Source organism: Ambystoma mexicanum, chromosome 5p (assembly GCF_040938575.1).
Source record: "Ambystoma mexicanum isolate Mex_15411 chromosome 5p, UKY_AmexF1_1, whole genome shotgun sequence".
NCBI lineage: Eukaryota > Metazoa > Chordata > Amphibia > Caudata > Ambystomatidae > Ambystoma > Ambystoma mexicanum.
This window is the reverse complement of record NC_090930.1, coordinates 750,385,600-750,411,336: the sequence shown is the minus strand read 5'-3', so window position 1 is coordinate 750,411,336 and position 25,737 is coordinate 750,385,600. Positions and strand designations below refer to the sequence as shown.

Below are 25,737 nucleotides of genomic sequence, written 5' to 3'. Positions count from 1 at the left end.
ACCAGGTCCCCAGCACTGTCCAAGGAGGCGCAGGACCTGTGGCATTGGGCCGTCGCCCAAAGGATGTTTCTGGTGCCGTTTCATCTGGCAGGGATAAAAAACACCATCGCCGACTCACTCAGCAGGGAGCTGCGCTCGTGCCACAAGTGGGAACTACGGCAGGATCTAGTGGATCGCCTCTTCCGACGGTGGGGCACACCCCAGATCGACCTGTTCGCGACGGCGACGAACTCCAAGTGCCGGAGGTTCGCCAGCAGGTTTCCCCAGCCGAGGAGCATGGGCGATGCTTTCTCGTTCCCCTGGGAAGGCCTGTTCCTATACGCGTTCCCTCCTCTGCCACTGATGATCCGGCTCATCAACCAGCTCAAGAGGTCACGGTGCAGGATGATCCTCGTCGCACCTGCGTGGCCGAGGCAGATATGGTTCCCGGACCTTCTGGACTTGTCAGCGTCCCCGTCAATCAAGCTGCCAGTGGACGCGGATCTGCTCTCCAGGGAAGGAGGCGCTATCCTCCACCACGACCCGAAGTCGCTGAACTTGCAGGCCTGGCTCCTGCAGCGCTAGAGTTTGGAGGATACGACATACCGGCCGACTGCAGAGAGGTTCTTGCAAAGGCCAGGGCGTCCTCGACTCTTAAATGCTACGGACACAAATGGAGGAGGTTCTCTGTCTGGTGCCACGCACAGAAGATTAACCCTCTAAGGATTACGGCTCCCCAAGTGCTGCCGTACCTGTTGACGCTGGCCAAGGCTGGACTGGCACACACGTCCATCAAGATTCATCTTGCTGCGATCTCCCGATACACCAGAACCACGGGGCGGAAGTCCTTGTGGTCTCATCGTCTGGTGAAAGAGTTCATGAAGGGACTGTTCCGATCGTTCCCGCCGGTGAAGGCTCCGGCCCCGGCGTGGGAGCTCAACGTGGTGCTGACCAAGCTCATGGGACCTCCGTTCGAGCCTCTGCACTCGGCCCTGTTGAAGTTTATGTCGTGGAAAACAGCGTTTCTTGTGGCCATCACCTCTGCACGACGAGTGGGAGAGATCCAGGTCCTATCTTGCAAGCCACCATACTTGACTTTTCACGACACGAGGGTGGTGCTCAGGACGCACCCCTCCTTCATGCCCAAGGTGCCGTCGGACTTCCACCTCCACGAACCCTTGGTGTTGCCTGTGTTTTTCCCGTCGCCTTTGTCGCCGGCTGAGAGGACTTTGCACTCGCTGGATGTGGCTAGAGCGCTGAAGTTCTACGTGGACCGCACGAAGTGTTTTCGGAAGACGTCGCAACTCTTTGTGAACTTTGGACCTGTCAATCAGGGGAAGGCACTCTCGAAGGCTTCCAATTCCAGATGGCTCTCCGGCTGTATCATGTACTGTCATCGGTTGGCAAACCGACCGCTGCCTGGCCGTCCGAGAGCCCATTCCACCAGAGCGATCGCAGCTACCACGGCGTTCCTTTCTGGTGTACCCCTGCTGGACATATGCAGGGCTGCTACGTGGAGGTCGACGCACACCTTCACGAAATTCTACTGCGTCGATCGGGATTCCAGGGAGGAGTCCAGGGTCGGCCAAGCAGTGCTGCGCAACCTGTTCGCCTGAGGTGAGACTGGTGAGGAGGTAAGATTGCTTGATGTTGAGTTTGATGTAATGCTTAATGTTGAGCCTTTGCCACCTCCCGTGGTTGTGCATGTGTGTACTGCTATGTATTCTTTATTCATGAGCATGTGAATCCATGCCAGACCCCATGCTGGAGAAGGAACAAGTTACTTACCTGTAACTGTTGTTCTCCAGCATGGGACTGGCATGGATTCACATGCGAACCCTCCCGCCTACCCCTCTGCGGCTCTTCACTTGGTCATACTACCACTTCACATGCTTCCAAATCTGAAGTTGGCTGCCAGAGGTGGGGCTTAGGTAGAGGGCAGTCATTGGCCGTGGTCAGTATGACGCAGAGACCAGTGATTGGTTACTACTACGAAAGACAGATCAGAAACGAAACTGATACTGGTTTTTTCTTTACCGAGGATTCCCAGCCTGACGACGGGGAATATTCATGAGCATGTGAATCCATGCCAGACCCATGCTGGAGAACAACAGTTACAGGTAAGTAACTTGTTCCTTTTTTCTTGTGTAAAATGTTGTATAACTTATATGCACTAATAATACATAAATAAAGTAATTGTTAGGCATAAAGGAAGGGAGCGGCCTATGGTTGCTTCCAAATTTTGCTTGAACTAGGAGACCACTCTTCTGGTCTTTTTCCCTAACCCCACTTCGAAGGCTGAATGGGTCCGTCATTGCTTAAACATTTGAAAAGCTATAAAGTGTTACCTGGATAGGGCTAAGACTTCTACTTTTTTGAGCATTTATTTTTTCTGTACCATGGTACTTTCCGTGGTTAGTTGGTGCCCAAGATGACTATTGCTCATTGGCTAGTCGCCTGCATTGTTCAGACCTGCAGATGTCATAACCTCTCCCCCACACCAAAGGGCATGCATGCAGTGAGGGCCAAGGCAACTTTCATGGCCTTCCAGAGGCAAGTCCCTTGGGATGTTATTCACAAAGTGGCTACACAGGCTTCACCCTCTGCACCATGAATGGATGCCCCAGTGTTTTTATGCTTAAAAATCTCCCAAGAGCTGTGAGGAAGGGGGATAGGATGGAAGAGTAATCAAATGTACACACTGTAGTGACTACTGATCTCCTGGACCCTAATCCCTATTCCCTCCATACGTCCTCCCACATTCCCTCCTAAACTAGACAGTCAGGTACGGCCTGGGCAGATGGAAAGGAACTGGCAGGAGTGGCGCCTGGAGAGGTGTGGCCACATGCATATGAATGCTATGTGCTACATGTAGTGGCAGGAATTTTATGCTGGAAAATGTATCTGGTCCCATCCCCATGTAGCTAGGAAGTCCCAAAGGTATGGAGGAAGTTCGTCTATGGACTAGGCGTACAGTAGTCTCTATGGGAGTAACTTTTACTTTTGCACATGTGTACCATTTTGAAAGTAGAATATCTCCTTAATACTGTAAATGTGCACTTACAGCTACTTGCTAAAATTCTACCATGCCCCACCATACGGGATATCTATTTTATGTTAATTATTTTAATTGAACTTCTCCTGTGTTTAGTGACTTATGTCTTGATTTTTGGGAAAGGATCATCTTGTAGTAACATATTGTCCTAATTCTAAAAGAATGCATAGACTAACATTTGTATTACCTTTTACTTATTTTATGTCTCTTAAAAGCATAGATGAAGATAACAAATTGTATTACTTGATCTTTGCTGTGTATATTGAATAGCCACTTGGTTGTGGTTATATGAACACTGCTATTTGTTTACGTTGCAATGCCAGATTTCTAAGGCATGAATCATGCACAGTCTATTAACTTAATTTGAACCATTATGTACACAGCATATTGCATATCTAGAGTGACACATAGCTCTGAAGCTACCTCCAGTCATCCCAGATGTTTTAAGGCACTACAAAGTTGTTAATCCAATACCTTCATATGTGAAGAACACAAGGCGATTTTGAAAGATTATTTATCTGTTTTTTCCCCTTTTGTCTTCGATGCAGATAACAGATAACACTTTGATTCAGCTAGTCATACAATGTCCTAAACTTCAGGCGCTGGTAAATTGTCCTTTTTCTGTTGTTGATATTAAAATTGATGCATGCTATGATAACCTATATTGATTACTGTTGCACCCTTTACCCTATAATATGGTTACCTTATTGCAGATATTAGTAGACAATATTAATTGCTATTTAATGTGTATTACTTCCCGCAGTTAGGGTCTTCATTGTTATTTATATGTTTATTTATTTACTTGATTTTTGTAAAGTGTTACATGAAAGGACATAATTTAGCGTGCTAGGACCAGGAGACATATGGTGGGTAAACTAACAGTCTCCCAAATCATGGCCTTTAAACCTAGCAAATGCAGAAGGGGAGGAATATCAACATGTGCAGTAACTAATGTAACTTTACATTTGACATTACAGACATATAGCCACCTTTTGGAATTTGCATTATGTTAAGTTAAATGTACAAAGCATACAGATTCTATTATGATGGTTTCCTTGGTATTTAGAAATTTTTGTCTGCTATCTAAATATGTTGCAATCGTAGACTAACTGTAAGTCAGCCGGATGGGTGTTGCATGACCATGTTGCCTGCACTGAAAATGCAAAACCTCCTGCTGTGTAGCCATCATGAAGTAAGACACAGACAACCGATTCACTTTTTCTTTAAAATAATAAAAAGGTGGTTATTTCTTATTTGTCAGGATGGAGTAAGGCCTAACTTGCCCTATTTTAAGGTGGGATTTCCCTACCTAAACAAACTAAAGATAGTCTGTGTCATTAAGTTCAACTCAAGAGTCTTGTTTTGCACTTGGAATGTGAAAGGGTTGAATTGTATACGAAAGAGAAAGAAGGTGCTGACTAAACTTTGGCGGGAGAAAATTGATGTGGCAGCTTTGCAAGAAACACATTTAATTGATGGCACTGGTGATTCTCTGATTAATTCAAGATATACGAAAGTTTTCTTAAATTGCTACTCCTCCAACTCTCGGGGTGTTGGAATTTTGTTGAAAAAAGGATTAGATGCCTGTGTTGAAAAAGTGAGTATGGATGGTGAAGGACGTATCATACTTATTGATCTTAAATGTGAGGGCATGTTGTTGACAGTTGGATCAGTATATGGGCCATGTGCGGGGGATAGGGTCTTTTTTGACTCACTGAAGAAGATGCTTGGTGATATGGGAGGTGAAATGATTGTTTTGGGAGGGGATTTTAATTGTGTGATTGACCCCAAAATGGATAGGTCCTCGATGTGCAAATTTACTGGACAGAAATCAAGTAAGGAGTTTCGGGACTTCCTGGAAGTATATGATTTAGTAGATACATGGAGACATTTTCATTGGAGGGATAGGGAGTTCTCGTTTTATTCACCAGTGCATAATTCTTATTCTAGGCTTGACTACATGTTGGTGTCGGATAGTTTAATTGAGAATGTAAATGAGGTATCTATGGGAGAACGACACATTTCGGATCACTCAATGGTAATGGCTAAGTTGATGTTGCTCGCTGGAAGGCAAGGACCTAGTAGATGGAGGTTGAAACCTTTTGTGTTACAAAATCAAGATGCCACTGACGCATTAATGAACTTTATACCAAATTTCTTTGAGATGAATGAGGGCACGGCGGACAGCATGGTGGTGTGGGATGCTTTTAAGGCTTCTATTAGAGGGGAACTGATGAACTGGACTGCAAGAATGCGTAGGGTGGGTGAAGCCAGACTGGTGGAGCTTGAAAAGGAACTTGGAGACTTACAACGAAATTATGCTTTCTCGAGAGAAGAGAATATTAGACTTAAGATCTTGGATGCTGAGGAGATATTAAAAAATGATGTGGACTCACAAGTTGAGAAGGGATTGTATTACATGAAGCAAAAGTACTGGGAGCAGGGGGATAAAGCGGGGAAGTTGTTGGCAAGTAGATTGAAGAGTTGTTCGGAGAGGGTGTATGTCCAAAAAGTTGTTGATGCGTCTGGAAATTTGGAGATTAAGAAAGGTAAAATTGGTGAATGTTTTCGCTCCTTTTATGCTAAATTGTATACGGAAGATATTGCACCACAAATAGGTGATTTTGATAGATTCTTTGGAAAAATTGAACTCCCAGTGCTTTCTGAAGAAGGTAAAGGTTTTATGGAGGCACCGATTACTATCCTAGAGGTTTTGTCAGTAATTGAGGAAATGAATAAGGGTAAATCTCCGGGGATGGATGGTTTGACGGTAGAATTTTATCAGAAATTTTGTGAAGTGTTGGCGCCGAGTTTGTGTGAATTATATAACTGTTTTTTGAGGGAGGGGAGGTTATGTGATTCCATGAAGGAGGCAATCATCACGGTGATCCCGAAACCTGGAAAGGATCTTACTAAGTGCAATAATTATCGGCCTATCTCCTTACTTAATGTAGACCTGAAGATTTTTACGAAAATACTGACAGTAAGGCTTAAAAAATATATGGGTGATTTAGTGGAGCGTTCTCAAACAGGATTCATGGAGCGAAGGTATGGATATGATAATATTCGAACACTGTTAGATATTTTGAGTTTGCCGGGCTCGGAAATAAAGGACATTTTGTTGATTTTTTTAGACGCCGAGAAGGCCTTTGATAGGGTGAATTGGGGCTTTCTGAATTATACGCTGTCGAAGTTGGGTTTTGGTCCTTTCTTTCTTAAGGCTATTCAAGCTCTTCAGAATGGCATTTCGGCAAAGGTGTGGGTGAATGGGGGGTTTTCTATGTCATTTCCGTTGTTTAGAGGCACTCGCCAAGGTTGCCCCTTGTCGCCACTGTTATTTAATTTAGTGTTGGAGCCCCTGTTGGCATATATACGTCAGATGAGATGTATCAGAGGGTTTGCAGTGGGAGAAGGGGAAGTAAAGGCTTTGGCTTATGCGGATGATGTGGTGGTCGTCTTGAATGACCCTGTTGTAGGGGGTCAACTATTAAGGGAGGTCTTTGAAGAGGTGAGTAAGCTATCTGGGTATCGGATCAACTGGGATAAGACGGTGGTATTTCCAGTGAGGGCTTCACCTGGATGTGAACAGCTGCTGGGGTGGGATTGTAAATGGGAATATTCTAGTGTGAAATATTTGGGTATTCATATTACTCAAGATTTTGGAAAGTTAGTAAGTTATAATGTGGATAAAATCATTGAGGTTCTTAGGCGGGATATTATGAGATGGGGACGTGTTAATCTGACTCTTTGGGGCAAAATTAATGCTATTAAAATGATTTTGCTGCCAAAGATTCTGTATGTTGTTCAATCTCTGCCTTTACATTTTACAAAGGGAGCATTGGATGTGTAGATAGATTGTTTCAGGATTTTTTGTGGGGATTTGGGAAGAGAGCCAAGATTCCCCGGTACATTATGGTCAGGAAAGTTAAAGATGGGGGATTTGGGTACCCGGTATTGAAAAACTACTGTAGTGGTTTTTTGTTAAACAAAGTGTCTAATTACACTGGTGTAGACCTGAACCGGGTACCGTGGTGGGTACAAATTGAGATGCAGCGGTTTTTGCCTTATGATATTAAAGGTTTGTTTTCTTTTGGAAAGTTGCCTAAGAAGGTACGGTGTTTGAAATCGGTGTTAGCTACCAAAGAAGCGTTGTCGTCATGGCTTATAGGTACTGGTCAGGGACTATATCTTTATGAAGAGGCTTCACTTTGGCATAATCCTGGTCTGCAGTATAATAATAAGGTACTGACTTGGAAGAGTTGGATTCAGAGGGGAGTTTTGATTATTGGCGATGTGTGGAATGATGCTGGGGTGGTACCTTTTGGGAGTTTAGTTGAGAAATTTGGTTTGAGGGACAGGGAATTGAGAAGATATGAAATGTTGGTAGCTTTACTCTTGGAACGGAGAGAAATGTTGGATGCTCCATTCTTGAAAAAGCCAGAGAATTTTGATATATTGGAAATGGGATTTCAAAAAGTGTCTACATTTATGCAGTTTATGCAACTGGATGGGCAATGGTTGGACTCGTGGGAAAAGTTGAGGTTATCATGGACGGAGGAGTTGGGCAGGGAACTCACATTGAAAGAATGGGATAAGATTTGGAGAGTGCCGACGACAGCCAAAGTGGATTTGCAATTACGCTACATACATCAAAGGATATTGGGCAGAATATATTGGACTCCAACACGTATGTGCAAATTGGGTTTAGTTGATAATGATTTGTGTTGGGGTTGTGGAAAAGAACAGGGTACTCTGTTACATATGTTGTGGCATTGTGAAAGGGTGGTAAGATTTTGGAGGGAGGTTATTGACAGGATTGATCAGGTCTGGGACGTTGTTTACCCACGCAATCCCTTAGCAGTTATATTCCTGTCGTATGGTGGTGGGCGTAATGTAAGTTGGGTGATATTGTGCGGGGTGCGTAAAGTTTTGTTGGTGGCGGTTAAACAAGTGTTGAAGGTCTGGAAGACACGGAAAAAGCCGACAGTGGAGGAGTGGATTTTGGATGTTAGAGCTTTATCAAGATTTGAAAAAACTATGTTTAGTAAACAAAACAAGGCAGAACTTTATGATGAAATGTGGGAGAGTTTTAATGACCTTTATGGATAATGCTAGGTTGAATTATAGAGTGGAGTGAAATGGTTTACTTTCAGGTACTTTACATATAGGGGGGGGGAATTGTGTTGTTTATGTGGTTGTTTTGTGTAGTCTTGTTTGTCTGTTATTTGTTTGATATATCTGGTTTGGTTTTAAGTTAATTTTACATTTTGATATGGTGGGATATGGGGTCATGGTATGAAATTCTGCTGTATTGCTTCCTGCTATTGTATATTTTGCAGTTCAATGACTTATGATGATGATACTGCTTGTTGAATATTGTTGAACATGAGAAATAAAGAGTTTAGAAAGAGTCTGTCTGAGTACAAAACCTATACTTACCCTCACAACTAAAGATATACAATGTTTAGGGATATCAGTAACCAAAAAAACTGTGTTCAAAATAAAGTTCTGAGCTTCTTCTAGCTCTTTGGCTTGCGTTTCAGCCCATTCCGAGTTCAAAACAGTTCCACACAAAAGACCTTGGGGTTCCTTACCCCAAGTTCAACACAGTTTCAAAAAGGCCCTGAGGTTGCCTTCCCCAAGTTCAACACAGTTTCAACAAGCCTCTGGATTTCCTTCCAAAAGTTCAACACAGTTTCAACAGGCATCGTGGGTCCCTTCCCCAAGCTCAACACAGTTCCAACATGCCTCAGGGTTCATTTCCCCAAGTTCAACACAGCTCAAAAGGTCCCACTTCCCCAAGATGGCAGCTCCTTTAGCTTAAAAATTACAGTTAGTTATCTTGACTTTCAATAAGTATTTCAAACCAACTTTACAATCTTTGAGGCTTTTCAACAGTTCACTTAGCTTGCTCTTTTCTTGAATCACTTAAATACTTGATAGACACAACAGCTTCAGCATCTTAATTTTCTTGGTTCACTCAAAGTAGTCGTTACTCGGTCTATGCACAGTTGTCGGACCACACGGCACAAACACTGCAGGTCACGCAACCGATAACCCTTGGCACTTTGTTATATTCACTTGTTCTCATTGGACTTCCTTACCAACACAGGCTCCCTCTTTGAACCTGTGTCAATCGTCCACTTGCAGTTCTATTTCTACTTGGCAGTTTCTTGCCTCTTCCACAGCGTGACTTCACACCATTCACTTTGTGGGGTGTTTTCCTTTTCACCACCTTGCTTTCATACCACCCACTAGTGTTTGTTTGCTTTTCATTTGCTTCCCAAGCCCTCATTACTGGCTTTCATTTGGCTCATACTTTCACATTGTCCATCAATGCTTTTTACTTGCTTTCATTGTATTCAGAAATGCACATCACTTTCACTTCACTCGTGCGATCATTTCTTGTACTTTGCATAACTTTTCTTCGTTCAGTATTGAATAATGCTTGAAATACTTTGCAGCTCATTCGGCCTTCACTAATCTTTCCTTAGGTCTCCCAACCCTTTTATCATAAGATGATCAGCAACTTCATGTGCCCAACTCCAGCCCCTGGAGTGCCCCGGTGTGACTGTTCGCTCTCTGTCACTCTCCGGTACACAGCATCTCCTCTGGTTGCTTTCCATTTTCTTCTCTGCGGTCTATCGCTCCCTTTTAATTTGCCGGAAGCTCAAACGAGCAGCGCTCGCCTCTTCCGAACCTTCTTGCTGGTTTTTACAGCTCCCTGGAGTCTTCGGTGTCCTCCAGCTCCAGTCGGGGATACACAGCACTGGATTCTGCAGGGCATCCGACCGTTTGGGCTCCAGCGTCTTTCTGGCTCTCCTGAAGCGCCCTGCATCCATTTCACTGGCCCCTCTCCAGCCTGCTCTTTAACGGGTTGCTGCATTCCTCTCTCCAAGCGGGTTTCTTCATCTCGGTGGGTCTCTCCCTCCACGTGGGTCTCTCTATGACTCTTGCTTGTTTCTGCTTATATACACCTGTAGTCTTTCATCTGGCTGCAGGTTTAAGTCCTTTGCCTGACCCCAATTACCTTTCTTATTGGGACATGCCTGACCAGGGTAGTGGTGTTCCACAGTCCTCTTCTTCTCTGACAGCTTCTCGTGGGGAGGGCTTCGGGTGTTACGTCTGCTGGAGTTGATGACCATTTCCATACAGAAGCGGGGGTCAGAAAAGGTTATTATTGCCAAGTTTTGAATGGTGAGAATTGTGATGTGTAGTAGTGGATCTCTGTTAGTAATGATGGAAAGTTCATCCCAATAATGGTTTCCTCTGGCAGCCCTGGTATGATGACAGAAGGAAAATTGGTGGTTGTTCCTTTGACTCGGATGGGTATATCCACCTTGGGGAAAACTTCCTGGTCTCCTTGAACACATGTTATTTTTAGTAAGGAAGCCCCTCTTAATTTCTCGGGTAGTATAAGGTCGGCCCTGATTGCGGTTTGCTTACTACCGGAATCTACTAGGGCCTGAACTGGGATCCGGTTAACTAGGATTGATTTGTAAGTGGACTTAGAGTATGTCCCTCCCCAAAAAAGTACTCTGACTTTCCACTTTTTCATAAGACTCTGGGTCGTCGCATTCCTCCCCCACCATACACCCAATATCCATGGGTTCCTCTGTTTTATTTTGTGGGCAACTTATAGCCAAGTGCCCAGGTTCCTTACAGGAAAAACAAATTGGAATCATGTGTTTTGTTGTTTTATTATTTTCCCTCTTCATTTCCTCCCTGGGTTAGAGTTCTGGTCTTCAATCTATCTTCCCCCTTTCCCCGCTATTAGGATCCCTAGATCGGTTGGAGAAATGTTTCGTTAGGAGAAAAAGATGGTCCAAGAGGACCCATGTTCTCTTTTCTTTCGTCGGTTCGATGCATCAAATGGTTGTGTCTATGTGACCTAATTTAAGGCTCCTACTTTTTTGGCGGTAAAAATTGCTCGTTTGGCCGACCCGTTGCAAGAGGCCTTTCTTGATGTCGCCAAAAGAGGCTGTTCCTGGGAGGTTTAATAGTTGGTAGGATGTCTGTAATTCTCCTTTCAATAAGGGTCCGAGGTAATAGTTTTAACTCCTCTGTCCATCAGAAGTGGGCTGCTAATCTTTTGAAATTCAAGAAGAAATTCCCTAGATCATCCCCCTCGTCGTAGGGTGGGAGAACTCCCTGTGGGATGTTTGGTTTTTCATGAGCGGCAATTAGCTGTTCCGACCCTGCCTGGAATCTTTATTCAGCCTGTATATGATGCGCAGCTGTTTAGTCCAGTACTTCGTCTAGAGAAGCCATTGATCCTGGAGATGATATGTTCCCACCTGTACTCCCTTCACAGTCGGACATAGAATAAATTCTAGGTCCTCGGTGGTGTCAGAATTTACCTCCATTTCAATTTCGCGAGTGGGATTTGGGTTCTCCCTTTTCACTACCTCAGGGGAAGAGCAATGGAAAGGGCTAGAGGAGGACCTCTGTTCCTGACGTACGGGACTTAAGGCTCCAGCTTGAATGACAGTCTAGGGTTTTCTGCTAGTTGGAAAATGTTGTCTCTCTGTTTCAAATGATAGGCGGTCATGGCAAGGGTATCAAGGAGTAGTTCTGGCCTATAGAACAGATATTGACGGCTAACAGGATATATAAATTACTGGAAATTGACTTTTTGAGTTCCAAAACTCGATTGTGGCCTTGAACTCTTACAATCGTGACCTTCCCTGAGGTTTGTTGAACTACACACACATAGGGGTCCCTCAGTTTTTATCAATTGAGTGTATCCCACTCCCATTTATGAAGGCATCATGAAGTAAGACAAAGACAACAGATTCACCTTTTCTGAAATAAAGGTTTTATTTCTTATTTGTCAGGATGGACTAAGGCCTAACGTGCCCTATGCTAAGGTGGGATTTCCCTACCTAAAGAAACTAAGGATAGTTTGTATCATTAAGTTCAACTCAAGAGTCCGTCTGTGTCCAAAACCTATACTTGCCCTTACAACTAAAGATATACAATGTATAGGGATGTCAGAAACCAAAGAAACAGTGTTCAAAATAAAGTTCAGAGCTTCTTCCAGCTCTTTGGCTTCGTTTTAGCCCCTTCCCCAAGTTTAAAACCGTTCCATACAAAATACCTCAGGTTTCCCTTCCCCAAGTTCAACACAGTTCGAAAAAGGACTTGGGGTTCCCTTCCCCAAGTTCAACGCAATTTAAACAAGCTTTGGGGTTTCTTTCCCCAAGTTGAACACAGTTCAAACAGGCCTCAGAGTTCCTTTCACTAAGTTCAGCACAGTTCTGAAAGTTTTCCCACATTTTCTGAAGGAGTAGGTGTAAACTATTCCAACAATTTTTCAATCAATTCGTTTTTCTTTCCTTTAACAGGGAGATTCCTGACCTTACACATATATTTCAGTTGATCTACTGTTAGAATGATCAGGGCTTCCTGTCTGAAGTTATCCATATTAGGCAGGATAAAAATACTTTTCTAGTGGTGCTTAGCCTTGTGAAGGTTACTATTTGAACAAAAGTAAAGCAGAACTCTTAATGTAACAACTATACAATTGATCCTCACCGCTTTACCCCAGTGTTAGGCAGAGTTTGTATGCAGTACCCTTTGGGACCACTACATACAACGAGGACTACAGGTGTAAGCAAAACCAACCTTTGGTATAAGTCTGTACTACACAGGTATGTGGTAGCGTTGCTGAGCAGCCAGGCTTCTCACAAGAGGGAATGTGAGCTGTAAGGGTGTTACACAAAGGTCTATAATTACAAGTATTCAAATAGACTCTTATGCTCAAGGTTTCTTGGTAAAACACTTATTAATTTATTTCAACATCAGTTAGAGAACATTCACTATAAGGAGGCAATCTATATCACACAGAAATATACTTCAGTACTTCACAATATCAGGTTCTGAGGCTTTTAGACTACTTTGAAGGAGGAACAAAATGGCATTCAGAGCATTTGAAGTAGGAGCAAAAAGGCATAAATTATAAAACGAATATTACAGTTACTCTTAAACAGTGCAAATAGTTTGAGTTCCCCAGAGGAGTTGATGCAATGCAATAGGTTAGGCCAAAGTCAATGGACTAAAGTCTTGTATAGGATAAAGCAGTTCTGGAAGTTAAACGGAAAAGTCTTTGCCAAAGTTCTCAGAAGTAGTTTATAAAAGAAAGATTCATATGTTGGGTCACAAGCTGACTACGCCTGCAAGTTGCCAAAGTTTCAAGCTCTTTCGCAGTGAGAGATAAGTTCTCTCGGTTGGGTTTTCACAGTACCTTACAATGAAGAAAAAGATGCAGCTGAAGACCTCTGTTCCTGGCAGTTCCTGCAGATCTCGCTGTTCCTGAGCCTCAGTCATGGGGACAAGAGGGAGGATGTCGTGGGACTCCTGCACTGCACTGGGACTGGTCAAAAAGCTGGCAAAGTCAAATCTTCAATTCCGGTAGCTGTAGTCAAGCACGCAAACTGGTGTCCTTCTACCTTGCTATTCGGTTTCCTGCAGCACTCTGAGGAAAATACAACCAGCTCCGAGAGTGGTATCCAGGTGGATTAAGAGTTGATTGGTCCCACCAACTCAAAGGGATAAGTCGTCTTCTCTGTCGAGATGAACTTGGCGATTCGGACCTGTAGCAGGGCTTCACCGGGCAAACCAACGGTCCAGGAGTTGCAGCAGTCGTCCTCTTCCAGCTTGGCTTCGGTTCTTTCGTTCCAGTGGTCGACTTTGCCTTCTAAGCCAAGAGAGTCACCTTTTATCCAGTTTCCCCCATTCATTCCAGCCTAGCTGCCACTCACCTAGCAGGATGGCTGTCCTTGGACAGTCAGCCAGCCAATCACGCCAGAGTGCATTTGGGTCTCCTAGGAGACTAGGCACAGGGAGTTTCGGGCACCTCCCTCACTTCCTGCCCACGCCAGACACAGACACTCAGGCGCCAGAGGTGGTCTTCAGTCCTGAAGTCCGCCAAAGGCATAGGAACAAAGGGACCAAACCTGGTTTTGCGCAAAGAGACAAACTCTAGAAGGACCTTTCCAAAAAGAAATGGCGAAAAATGAAGACCAGGGCCCGTTTAAACAAAGGAGGCTCAGACGCCATCTTGAAAAACATGGCTCCCGCGATTTAACGCTACCAGTGTTCGCGGTCGCGAAAAACCATGGTAGTTTGTTGTAAAACCACTGCCACCAGCCATTCGAGAGGAAAGGGTAGCATTTGACTGCTACATGAGTTTCTAGACATAGGGGATACTAGGTGTAACCCCTCCAGTTCTCTGTAGAAAAATAGGTTGTGCTGGGTCTAGGAATTTGAAAAGACGAGTAAAGTCAATTTCACTTTACTTTCTCTTGGAAACAGTAGTTTATCCCAGCGAAGGTATTTAGACCTTGGGACAACCTAAAAGGCTACCCCTTTGTCACTGCACTGAGGGTGCTGTGTGACACAAATGAAAAGATGACGTCTATGGAGTTGTCTAAAACTCCATAATCAAAGAACACAAGAGTAAAACACATTGAAAATACATGAGAGAGTGGGAAAAAAAGGCTCACACTCTCTCCAGGTAACAAAAATCAAGTCCTCAAAATCCAGCAAAGTTGCTGGGGGTCTCTAAGGTGGAGGGAATTAGCACAATTATGAGAATTCTCCGTAACACGGGCAGGGTATCTTTTCCCTGAGAGTGGAATACAATAAATGGCTCTAATCCATGGGAGGCAGCAAGAAAGTGCTGAAAGTCATGTACTTACAAAGAACCAAGAGGAAGACAGAGAGACTATACAAGATCGGGATATCACACCTGTTATGTAGAGTGAGGGGGAAGGCCATAGTTGGAAACCTATACAAGAGTGGGGATATGCATTAGAAGGTGTGAATTGGACTAAAGGCCACTGAAGTTTAGTAACACTAAACTTCAGTGTGGTGCAGGACGGAGAGGAGGATATGATTGTGAGACAAACAAAATAGCAGGATTTGGGGTTATTCGTGTGTGGCCAACGGGCCGTGCAGTGACCATATATTAACAGTAAACATTCAAGGGGTGGAAGCTAAGCTAGAAGTTACACAGATGCAAAAGTAACTTGAAAAGCCAAGATGATATACGAAATGCAGATTAGGGCATCCAGAGGGTTGAAGGGTTGGAGAGGGTGACATATAATAAGTGCGTGTACAGAAAGACTGTCCTAATATTGCAGCAAGATTAAGGTGCCTTCATCAGAGGGTGGAGCTGAGGGCTGAAGAAGAGGACAATTGAATCTGTGTGAGTGATCATGACGCGAGTCCTCTTATGCAGCAGATATAGGATTCCTTATCATGTTGGGGTGAATGGAATACTCAACCACCTGTGCCCTGCATGATCTTCAAACTTTATTTGAGCAAGGGCAAGCAGTGATGAAATATCCTGGGGTGCATTAGGCAGTGGGTGGATGACCTGAAGATGCCCTGCCAATCTTGGCCAGCTTCTTTTGGGGTGTCAGGGAGAATTATACACACCCAAAGATGCTTTGTACGTTGTTGTTTTTTGGGCAGAAGTGGTTATGTCAGGGAGTTGGGTTGTTCAATGTAATTAAAGTATCGTAGGCCGTTTTTTGGCTCCAGGAGGTCTAAAGGCAGCCGACCAGTTGGTGTCCAAAGTGCATTTGCAAGGTGAGAGAATAGCTAAAGGATTGTTTTTAATTTTATTTTATTTTTAAATGTTTTTATTGGCATTTATATATATGTGTACATTAAAACCATCATGAGCATGGTGAAGATTGAATCACCTAGTACATATCATAAATGCCATTTAAAGCATTGGTAAGATTAAACAATTAACAAACAACAATAGTAACACTAACTGTCCGTATGTCCTCTGAGTTGTTGGGTTCCTCGTTTCCTATTCAAACCCTCGTCTCGGGTCTGATGGTGTCTGGCTGTTCTTAGTGGGGCGTGATGTGGGGGCGAGTGTGAGTTTGATATTGCAGTTTCTCGGTCGAACTTACATAGAGATTCAGAGGGGTAGATTCAAGGGGGCTTGTGGCTCGTTGAGAAAATCAAGTCTCTCAGAAGGGTCTTCCAGGACTCCAGTGCGGTGCTCGAGTCTTCTCCGCCTCGACTATTCCCCTCCTCCCACGCTCTGGTTTCGGCTGCCGTCCATTTTAACATCTCCTTAATCCAGGCTTCATACCTGGGGCCAGTCGGGGATTTCCAGGCCATGGAAATTGTTCTCTTCGTGAGTATACATGCAATGTCCATAAACTTCACAGAGTGTTTGATTTTACTCAGCCTCGGATGGGTGCCCATGAGGCATTCCTTAGGTGTCCATTCGTATATCTCCAGCCCAGCCTTCCTGCAGGTCTGTTCAGCGGCGGACCAAAGTTTCGGTGCTTTAGGACAGGTCCAGAACATGTGGATCATGTCGGCATGATCGGAAGTGCACCATGGGCAGGTCGGGGCAACCTTGTCGGAGAATGTGGCTATCCTGTGTAGGGTCATGTAGGTCCTGTAGAGGACATTGAGCTGAATTATCCTGAACCTCGCATTCCGGGATATCTCCTTCGGGTATGATAGGGCCCTCGACCATTCTCCCTCTGTGATTTCAGTCCCTAAATCGGACTCCCATCTCTCTTTCAGACGTGCACTTCTTGGGTTGGACCTGTCATTTATTTGGGTGTATAACCTCGATGTCGGTTTCCAGCCGTCACTGACACCATACAGCTCCTGCACAAGGGGGTGTGTGTTTGGCTCCTCGGGCCATACATTCCATTTCTCTTTGGCAACGTGTCTCCCCTTCTGGTACCATAAGAATTGTCTTGGGGCGAGTCCGTCTATCTGTTGCAGCAATTCAAATTCCCTAAATAGCCCTTCGGTAAACATGTCTCCCCATGTGTAGAGGCCAAAGTGCTCCCATCTCCTCATTGCCGGTAAGTCGCCGGGGGTTTTGCATATGTCTGCCAGCATGGGGATCTCAGGTGCGTATGAGTGCCGCAGCCCAAGCATAGAGGTGACCTTTGTCCAAACCTGTCGCCCCAACTGTGCTATCGTGGGTGGGTCAGGGGGCTCAACTTGCTTGTTCCATATTCGTTCCTTAGGGGGCATGGGTGAGGTTAGTTGGCGCAGGAGATTCGTCTCTGCTGAAGGGTCATCACATAACCATTTTGCGACATGAGTCAGTTGTGCCGCCAGGTAATATCTCTGGAAATCGGGCAGCTGGACGCCACCCTCGGCGTAGGGAAGTGTGAGGATGCTCAGTGTGAGCTTGTGCCTGGCTCGACCACAAAGGAAGTCCCTGAGCAGGGATTCCAACTTCCTGAAAAAGGGTGGTGGAATATAGTATGTTATGTTAGTAAAATAATAGAGAAATCTAGGCAATATTATCATTTTGGATATTGCTACTCTACCCATCACAGAAAGCGTCAATTTCGTGGGTGGAGACTGGCGTGTGTTTGATGGTGAGGCCCAGGTAGCGAAACTCCTCCACTTGCTATTGGATCCCAATCTCAGGGAGTTCGTCTGTGCTTCTGCCTCTGAGTCCAGCTAAAGGGAAGGAGCATGATTTCTGCCGGCTGAATTTTATCCCAGAGTATTTCGCAAAATTGTCTAGGATATCCAGAGCTGTATGGGCGTTTCTTTGGGGGTCCCGTAGATACAAGAGGACATCGTCGGCGTATAGGGAGATGATGTTGTCCGTTCCACCCAGGCTGATACCTGCATTGAAAAGCTGTTTCCTGAAGTAGATTGCCACCGGTTCCAGACCCAGGATGTACAGCATTGGCAAGAGGGGGCATCCCTGCCTAGTTCCCCTTTGGATGGCCCAAGCCTCTGATATCATGCCCCCAGTCTTCACTCTCGCAACTGGGTTGTTGTAGAGCACCTCGATCCATCGAACAAAGTGTTCGCCGAGTCCAAATTCCCTCAGGGTCTCGATCAGCCACACCCAGAAAATCGAATCGAAAGCCTTGATGGCATCTAGCGAGAGTACAGCCAGGTCTTCGGTGGATTCAGCCGTTTGTGCTATTACATGCTGGAGTCTTCTCAAATTGGCTGTGGTGTTGCGTCCTGGGACGAAGCCAGTTTGGTCTTCATGTACCAAGGATCCTATTACTCTCAAAAGCCTTTTTGCCAGTATGGTCGTTAGTATTTTGCTGTCGTAATTCAGGAGCGCTAGTGGGCGGTATGAGTCACAGTTTTCGGGTGGTTTGCCAGGCTTAAGCATTGGGACTAGAAGGGTCTCTCTCATGCTACTCGGTAATATTCCAGTTTCATATGCCTCCGCATAAACTTCTTGCAGTATGGGGGATAAGATCTCCTCATACGCCTTGTAGAACTCCGGGGTAAGGCCGTCTGTTCCAGGGGTTTTGCTCGTGGAGAGGGATCTGATCACCTCGGATATGTCCTCGGGCATGATGGGCTCTCCCAGCATGTTTCTCTGCTCCTGGTTCAATTTGGGTAGACCAACTTCCGCCAAGGTGTCTTTTATGTCTGCCTCGGGTATTCGGTTGGTGTGGGCGTGTAAATCGGCATAGAAGTCAGAGAAAGTGTTGTTTATTGCTTGCTGTGTCCTGTGGCCTATGCCATTGCTGTCCTTAATCACATTTAGTGCCATCCTCGGGTGTTCTTTCCTGCATAGCAAGGCTAGTATCCTACCTGGTTTGTCCGCTTCTTTGTGTGCCTTCACAGTTCGTGCAGAGAAGTCGAACTTCGAGAGCCTCTCCCATGCAATTCTACAGTCTTTTCTGATCTCTCTCAGCCTGGTTTCCGTCTCAATCGTTGGGGGGAGATTGTTTTCGAGGTGCTTGATCTTTTCCTCCTCAGTCTCTAGTTCCTGTCTCAATTGCCTCCTGATCCCACCTGCCTCGGCGATTACCTCTCCCCTCGTTACCACCTTCATTGCTTCCCAAAATGTGCTCCATTTGTCGACTGAACCCTTATTAAATCTATATATTCCTCAAGCTTCTCAGCTAGGGTTTCTTTGAATGTGGGATCGGTCAAGGCCTCTATTGGCATGCGCCACATCGGGATAGGAGGTCTAGGGCCTCTCAGAGAGAGTTGCAGTATCAGTGGGGAGTGATCCGATATTGATCTACCCAGGTAGTTCGCAGATTCAACCTGTGGGGTTAGCTCATTGTCTATGAAGAGATAGTCTATCCTGGTGTGGAGGTTATGAGGGGCCGAGTAAAATGAGTAGGATCTCTCGCCAGATGTCGATCATGTGTAAATCCTCCACAGCTCTGTGGAGGGCTTGGGAGGAAAGGTTGTTGGGTGTGCGTGGTGTGGTAGACCTGTCCAATTCAGCGTTCATGACAGCGTTCATGACACAATTAAAATCTCCTCCCCATATTAGTGGTCTCTGTGGAGCATAATTTTGGCGCATAGCTTCTTGAGGTGGGAGGGTATACCGTACTGGGGGAAATATGAGTTCACTATGCATAGCCGAGTGTTCTCCAGCGTACCCCACATTATCAGGTATCTGCCTTCGTTGTCTGTTTCTACCCCCAGTTGATGAAATGGGGTGTCCGGGCTTACCCACGTGTACTTTTCTCGTGCATATCTTGAATGGGACGAGCCATTCCCCTGGCCGCCCCAGTATTTTGTCAATTTATCCGCACGCAGAGTCTGTGGAGAGGTGCGTTTCCTGCAGTAGGGCGAATGATATCTTCTTCCTCTTCAGGTAGGAGTGCATCCGGTTTCTTCGGAGGTAGGATCCCATCCCTCTGGGTTTTGATGCCATTGTATATTTACGTCAGTTATCGACAGGAATGCCCCATCTTTATTGCGTTTCGATCGTATGTTGTCGTGAGCCATGTCCCGTTCAGACTGTGAGGGGCGGTCTGTTTCGATATTCAATTTTGGATTTGTTTCGGTACAGTTGAGAGTTCTCAGAGGTAGGAGAGTTAAAACAATAACAACTTGAAAGAAACAATTATAACTGGTGCACCCAGCTCCTGTCACAACAGTGCAGTGCTCAGGTGCTCTCGCGCTGCCTATCCCCATCCGGGTATCTGGTGCGAGTAGGTATGTGCTGGCAACTGGCCTGTACTGGTCCCTCGCGGGAACGTGGTCTGTGTCCATGCATGGGAGATCCGGTGGGCCACGCAGTCGTTTAGCATTCTCATTTTGTAGTTTTGCTTCAGAGAGATCGGAGCTCTTTTACCGTTTCAGGTACATTGGGGAGGGCGTGGGTGCCCAAGTCAGGGTATCCGTGCATCATCCCTGGCTGTCTTCATTATGTTTCCCATGAGAAGAGTCGATGGGGACCTCGGCCAGGTTGTTATTTGGCCGCCACTGGTGTCTCTAGAAATACTGCCCTTCCGTTATAAAACACTTTCAGTCTGGAGGGGTAAAGCAGCATATATTTCAGATTTAGTTTCCTCAGTCTAGCCTTGATTGGGACGAAGGAATTCCTTGCTTTCTGAACCGACTGAGTGTAATCGGGGTATATGGTGATTTTTGAGTTGTCCCGCTCTATTTCTGCACCTTCTCTCGAGAATTTCAGGATTACCTCCCGGTCCCGGAAGTTGAGGACCTTCACAATGATGGGGCGAGGGTAGGAGCCTGGGGGGGGGTTTCTTCTGGAGCGACCTGTGAGCCCTCTCTAAGGCTAAGCCCTGGGAGAGGTTCGCCACCCCGATCCCCTGTTCCAAAGGATTGTTTTTAAAAAGTACGTTTGGAGACTAAAAGAATCTACATCACCATAAGGTGTCAGATCTGTTATTCCTAATGACTCGTCTGCTTGACCTGCGGGAAATATATCACAATATATTATTGTATGCAACCCTAACTAAAACAGATAATTTGAAATAAATCAACTCTGTGTTATATTTTGCATTTTAACAAATCTAACTTTTTTTTAACTTATATTGTTTATGATAAAAACATCCTTTCAGCAGTGGTGTAAAAATATATTTAGAAACGTGCTGACTTTGGCAAATAAGGCGCTTTGTATTTCATATCGTGATATTTGGAAATGATGAACTTTTCATAGTTTGTCTGCGCGTACTAATAATAATAATAATAATGCATTTTTTATTTTAGTGCCCTATTTGTGTATTTCTCCCGCATTGAAGCACTACTAGTGGGTGTTATGACAAGCCAGTTTAATGGTGATCTATTTGTCAACCACAGAAAATTGCAGCATGGACCCTGTTGGGATTCAAACCAGTGACTGTAGGGCTCTCACAGATTTTCGAACCAAGTGCAACTCTATGGCCTACCTTAGAGGTGTTAAACTAGTTCTGTGTAATTAATGTCATTGTTTGGTTGTCTTTCTCTTGTTCGTCTTTTGCAGAGTTTGTCACATTGCGAGCTGATCACAGACGACGGCATATTCCATCTTAGCAACAGCACTTGTGGTCATGAACAGCTGGAAGTGCTCGAGCTGGACAACTGTCCTCTGATTACTGATCTGACTCTGGAGCACCTCAAGAACTGCCACAACCTGGAGAGAATTGAATTGTATGATTGCCAACAAGTCACTCGAGCTGGCATTAAAAGAATAAGGGTAAGATGTGGCCAAATGCTTACATGCATCAGGAACAGTCATTCCAGTTCCACTATCGTTCATGCATTAATATACCACCAGTTCTCTGAAGCGGAACTTACATGACTGACCCATTACTTTAACTGTATACAAGAAATTATATATGAATTCAAACATTCTCACAGAAAGATCCCCGTACGGATTTGCCTTTAATTTATTTTTGCATTGTTTTCCTGTGCTCGCCCATGTAATGCAAAATGCTCTTATGATAAGAGGAGACTGAGTTTACAACACTGTGTTAGTGCAAAATATATGACTGCATTGTGCTGCTTCAATTTATTTCATAGTGCTCCCGACACACCTGAAATTTCAATGTCAAGAAGAAATAATAGCCATATGAATAGACCTGTTGAATTCTGTAGGCGAAGCGTGGTTCTTATTCCTGCACACAATCCCTTGAAATGTGTTCTTTAGACGTTATAATCATTTTGTAACTCTAAATATTAGGATCTTGTTGATCTATGAGCATATTGGTTTGTCCGAGAATATCATGGTGTGTTGATCTATTACCTGCTCATGTACGAATGGTCTTATTTGTTCGCCTCTAAGAGTCTAATGCTTGTTGCCTTTTTTGTAGGATGTGTAGCCTTTAAAGTTTGTGAAATGTTGGTAAATAAATAGGATAAGTAATAAGATACATGCATGTCTGTTCTGCCCTAAAGTATGGAAGGTAGACAAAGTGGGCTTCTTTTCAGAACAAGAAATGATGTTCACTCTAAAACACATTTTCTTTCATTCCTCTCTAGGACAGGTTGTGTCATGATCTGGTTATGTCACTGCTGCAATGCAACTAGGACGGCTATAATGACATGCTCCTTAATCTGGTATCATTCTTTCCACTGCAAGCACACACAAACTGTATCAATTTGCAGCTTCTGTGTCCTGGTTGACTAAAATGATGAGGCAAAGCAACAGAGTAACCTCAAACAAGCCAGCAGCAGGGATCTGAAGGTCTAAATTAATGCAACTAGTTACATCATAGAGTAAGGCACATACAAAGCCCCTCCGTACTTCAACAAACAGTGTTCCTAACCTCCATTTAGAAATGCCTCAGATTTGCATGATTTTATGCAGACACAATACAGAGGATCACACAGTAACATATGCCACCGCTCTCTGCTTTGTGCCGACTGAGTTGCATCTGTACTCATCTTTCCTGCCAGAACTCATGGAATCGGTCAGTTGGTACATGGACGTTCTTCTTGGAGGTTGTGAGCATTCCTGGTATCAGTTATTTTTCTTCTCTTTCCTGTTAGTCAACACATGACTTTCATCACACCCACACCACTTTCAGTATGGTAGAGATGGCCAGGTGTGTATGCAACTTGGTTCCAGTTCAAAAAGAGGTGGGGGTCCCGAAGGGTTAACGATAGAGCTCGGTTAAATGAACCCACAACTCAAGGATTGCACCATTAGCCTGCTCTTTATCAGATCAGACACTGTACTATTCGTTTGAGATCTTTCTTACCCGTTCACTGTGAGGAAACTGATGAGCATATGGTTCTTAAATTACCCTCACCATTATAGATGAATACTGTTATGTTGTTAATCGTCACGTATTGAGTGCCCCAACTATCAAAGCATTTTTCTGCACTGATCTTGACTGCAGAAACATAACCTTATTGTTTTGCATTATCTAGTTATTTAGGAAATAGGGACTTCTTTACAGGGTTTATTATGTAGGGCTCTTACCTTCTGGGGAAGTGTGTTCCACATGGGAGCAGCCTGTGCCATTAAACTTCTTCCACCAAGCTAAGTTATTTAAATCTGTATGGCTACAGTGCATATGCAACTTGGAACAGTAAGTCATGTTTCTGTTAATGGTGTTGGATTTATCCTTGAAGAAAATTGAACCCAAGCCGCAGTAAGTAATGCACCAGGGTCCAATGTTAAGGCCTTCGCTTCGCTCATGTTTATAACTTGGGCCCCGGCCACTACCACTGATCCAGTCTGTCGATGCAGGTGCTATTGCTATAGTCCAAGAAAACGATACTTTGCGGTGAAGAAGTGGCAATAATTTCATTTTTGAAACTTTTTTGGCAGCAACAAATTTACTGCTACTTTTATCACCAATCAAATTATACATTTGGCCTTGGAGTGGTGGATTTACACACAGCAAGATGCTGGGGATAAATCCTCCACTTCAAGGCCAAACATCGGTAGATTTCCCATTGAGGAATTACCACCTACAGTGACTCCTCAAAATTCCCCATGGAGTCTTGTGATTTCCAAAAATGGGGAATTACACTGCCATTACCCCACTTGTAATCTTGCGATTAATTCACAGGCCAGCGTGGTGGTAATGAGTTTAGCGGAAATCTCTTGGAAACAAAGCAACATTTGAATTTATCATTATTATTATTTAAAAATGGCAACTAAACAGACATTTTAAGATACATAAGCATACTGCTCTGTCAATTTTGTGGACGGTTTTTGTTGTCATTTTGATTGGTTATGTTCGAAGCTTTGTGTGGTCTGTAGTAAATGCCAAAAAAGCCAATGGCTTTTAGCATGTACTGTTATGTAGAAATTGTATTTATAAGTGTTTTAAAGTATTAGATAGCATAACAGTGCACTTCATCTGTAGAGTGCATGATGAACATTTCAATTGAGTTGAATGATTTAGTGCTTTGTGTGTGTTTTGTGAGCAGCCTTGAAATGGAGCCAGCCACTTCTTTTAGTAGGCTTACTTTTATCATATAAAGTCCTAACAACTGAAACATGGCTATCTGCAGGGTAAATGTTAACAACAATAATTCCTCTTGTTAGTGATTTGTGTTGACTTTAGCAACTTTGAGGAATGGCCATGTGGCAAGGGCGAAAAGCCCTAGCTTTTTGGATTTTTGATTAATAAATCAAATCTAACCAGATTCCCCTTTTCTGTGAACTCCATTCCAAAAACATGGTGTACTTTTGCCCTGCTGCATCAGTACCCTTATCGGCGCTGTCTGCTCTTCCTGTGGCATAGAGCAGGTTCAAAGGTCACAAGATGCTTATTCAACAGCTGTTGCAGCAGCCAAGTGCCTGTGGTACAGGATCAGCATTTAAGATATACCCCCTGTACCATAACTATGATGATCATAAGTAACCCACGATGATGGCAGGGCAATATCTAAAATAAAGCTATGCCGTAGTTTAGGCATAGTGCATGGCCCTACGTATGATCATAGCGCCACATACTATTGATATCGCACATTTTTCAGCTCCTGTGAGTCAGCCCTGCTGTGGAAGGTGATTTCAAATGGTTCTTCCACAGGAGGTGGGTTTTTGTACAGGGTTTCTATTTTGTTCTGCTGCTGATGGTGTGTTTAAATAAAGTATATATATTTTCATAGAACCTTTATTAGACATTCCCTTTATTTTGGATTGTGTTGTTTGGATCACTACTGGATCCCATTCCCAACCCTCTTCAGAGCGTACCCTTTCCTCTTCCAATTTACCACAAAAGGCAAAGGGGGTATATCTCTTAACTGTCCCATTTTACCTTAATGATTGCGTTGGGTTTTGGGGTTGTAGAAATGTGAGGGCTGAGTAGGCCATTTTACACCTACTCATCCTTGTACTCTTGGGGAGCAGAATCCAAATTGTCACACTGGTGGCAGCAGTGGGATTTGAACCAGACTGTGCCTACAGCTCAGGTAGCCAAAATAAAAGTGTGCAGTTAACAGTTGTTTTCACTGCCAAGGTATTTTTACAACCATGAAACTGGATGTGGGCATGGTGAAGAACTTGAACGAAGAGTATTACGAAACCTCTCTTGACGTTTTGTCTTTGTGAGTGCCCTGAGACCTTCGGGTTAGTGGTGCTATATAAAAATAATATAGATAGATAAAAGCCTCCAAGCCTTCGAAGAAGGTAAGGGGAAGGAGGGCTCCCATTGGACCAGCAGTGAGCTGGATCCCCTGGCCCTGATGCCTATGCACCTGCGGGGTGTGGAAACTGCTGAGGAAAGTGACCGAGATATCGCTTCCCAGTATTCCTCCCACCTGGCGGGCACTGTTCTATCCCAAAGGTCACAAGCAGCACTCATTTGTGGTTTCCCGCATTTTAGCCAGGCTCCAGGAGCTGTGGTTGACCCTAATAGGCTCTAACTTCTGGAAGAAAGGAGAGTGGCCCTAGCAGAACAAAAACAGCAGGATGCCAAAGCCCTGGCGGAAAAGAAGCAGCAGGACTAAGTGGTATTGTGCAAGACGGAGCTTGAGGCTCAGAGGGAAGCCAGCAAAACCTCTAGTGG

At 44.4% G+C, this 25,737-nt stretch overlaps 1 protein-coding gene across 1 annotated transcript in view; it reads left to right on the top strand.

Moving 5' to 3' along the window:
• Nucleotides 1-25,737, top strand: part of FBXL2 (F-box and leucine rich repeat protein 2) — an 838,595-nt gene that overhangs the window by 714,914 nt on the left and 97,944 nt on the right. The window contains exons 13-14 of the mRNA XM_069613130.1: nucleotides 3,583-3,639; nucleotides 21,252-21,464. Coding sequence (XP_069469231.1) covers nucleotides 3,583-3,639; nucleotides 21,252-21,464 — 270 coding nt within the window. The remainder of the gene's footprint in view (nucleotides 1-3,582; nucleotides 3,640-21,251; nucleotides 21,465-25,737) is intronic.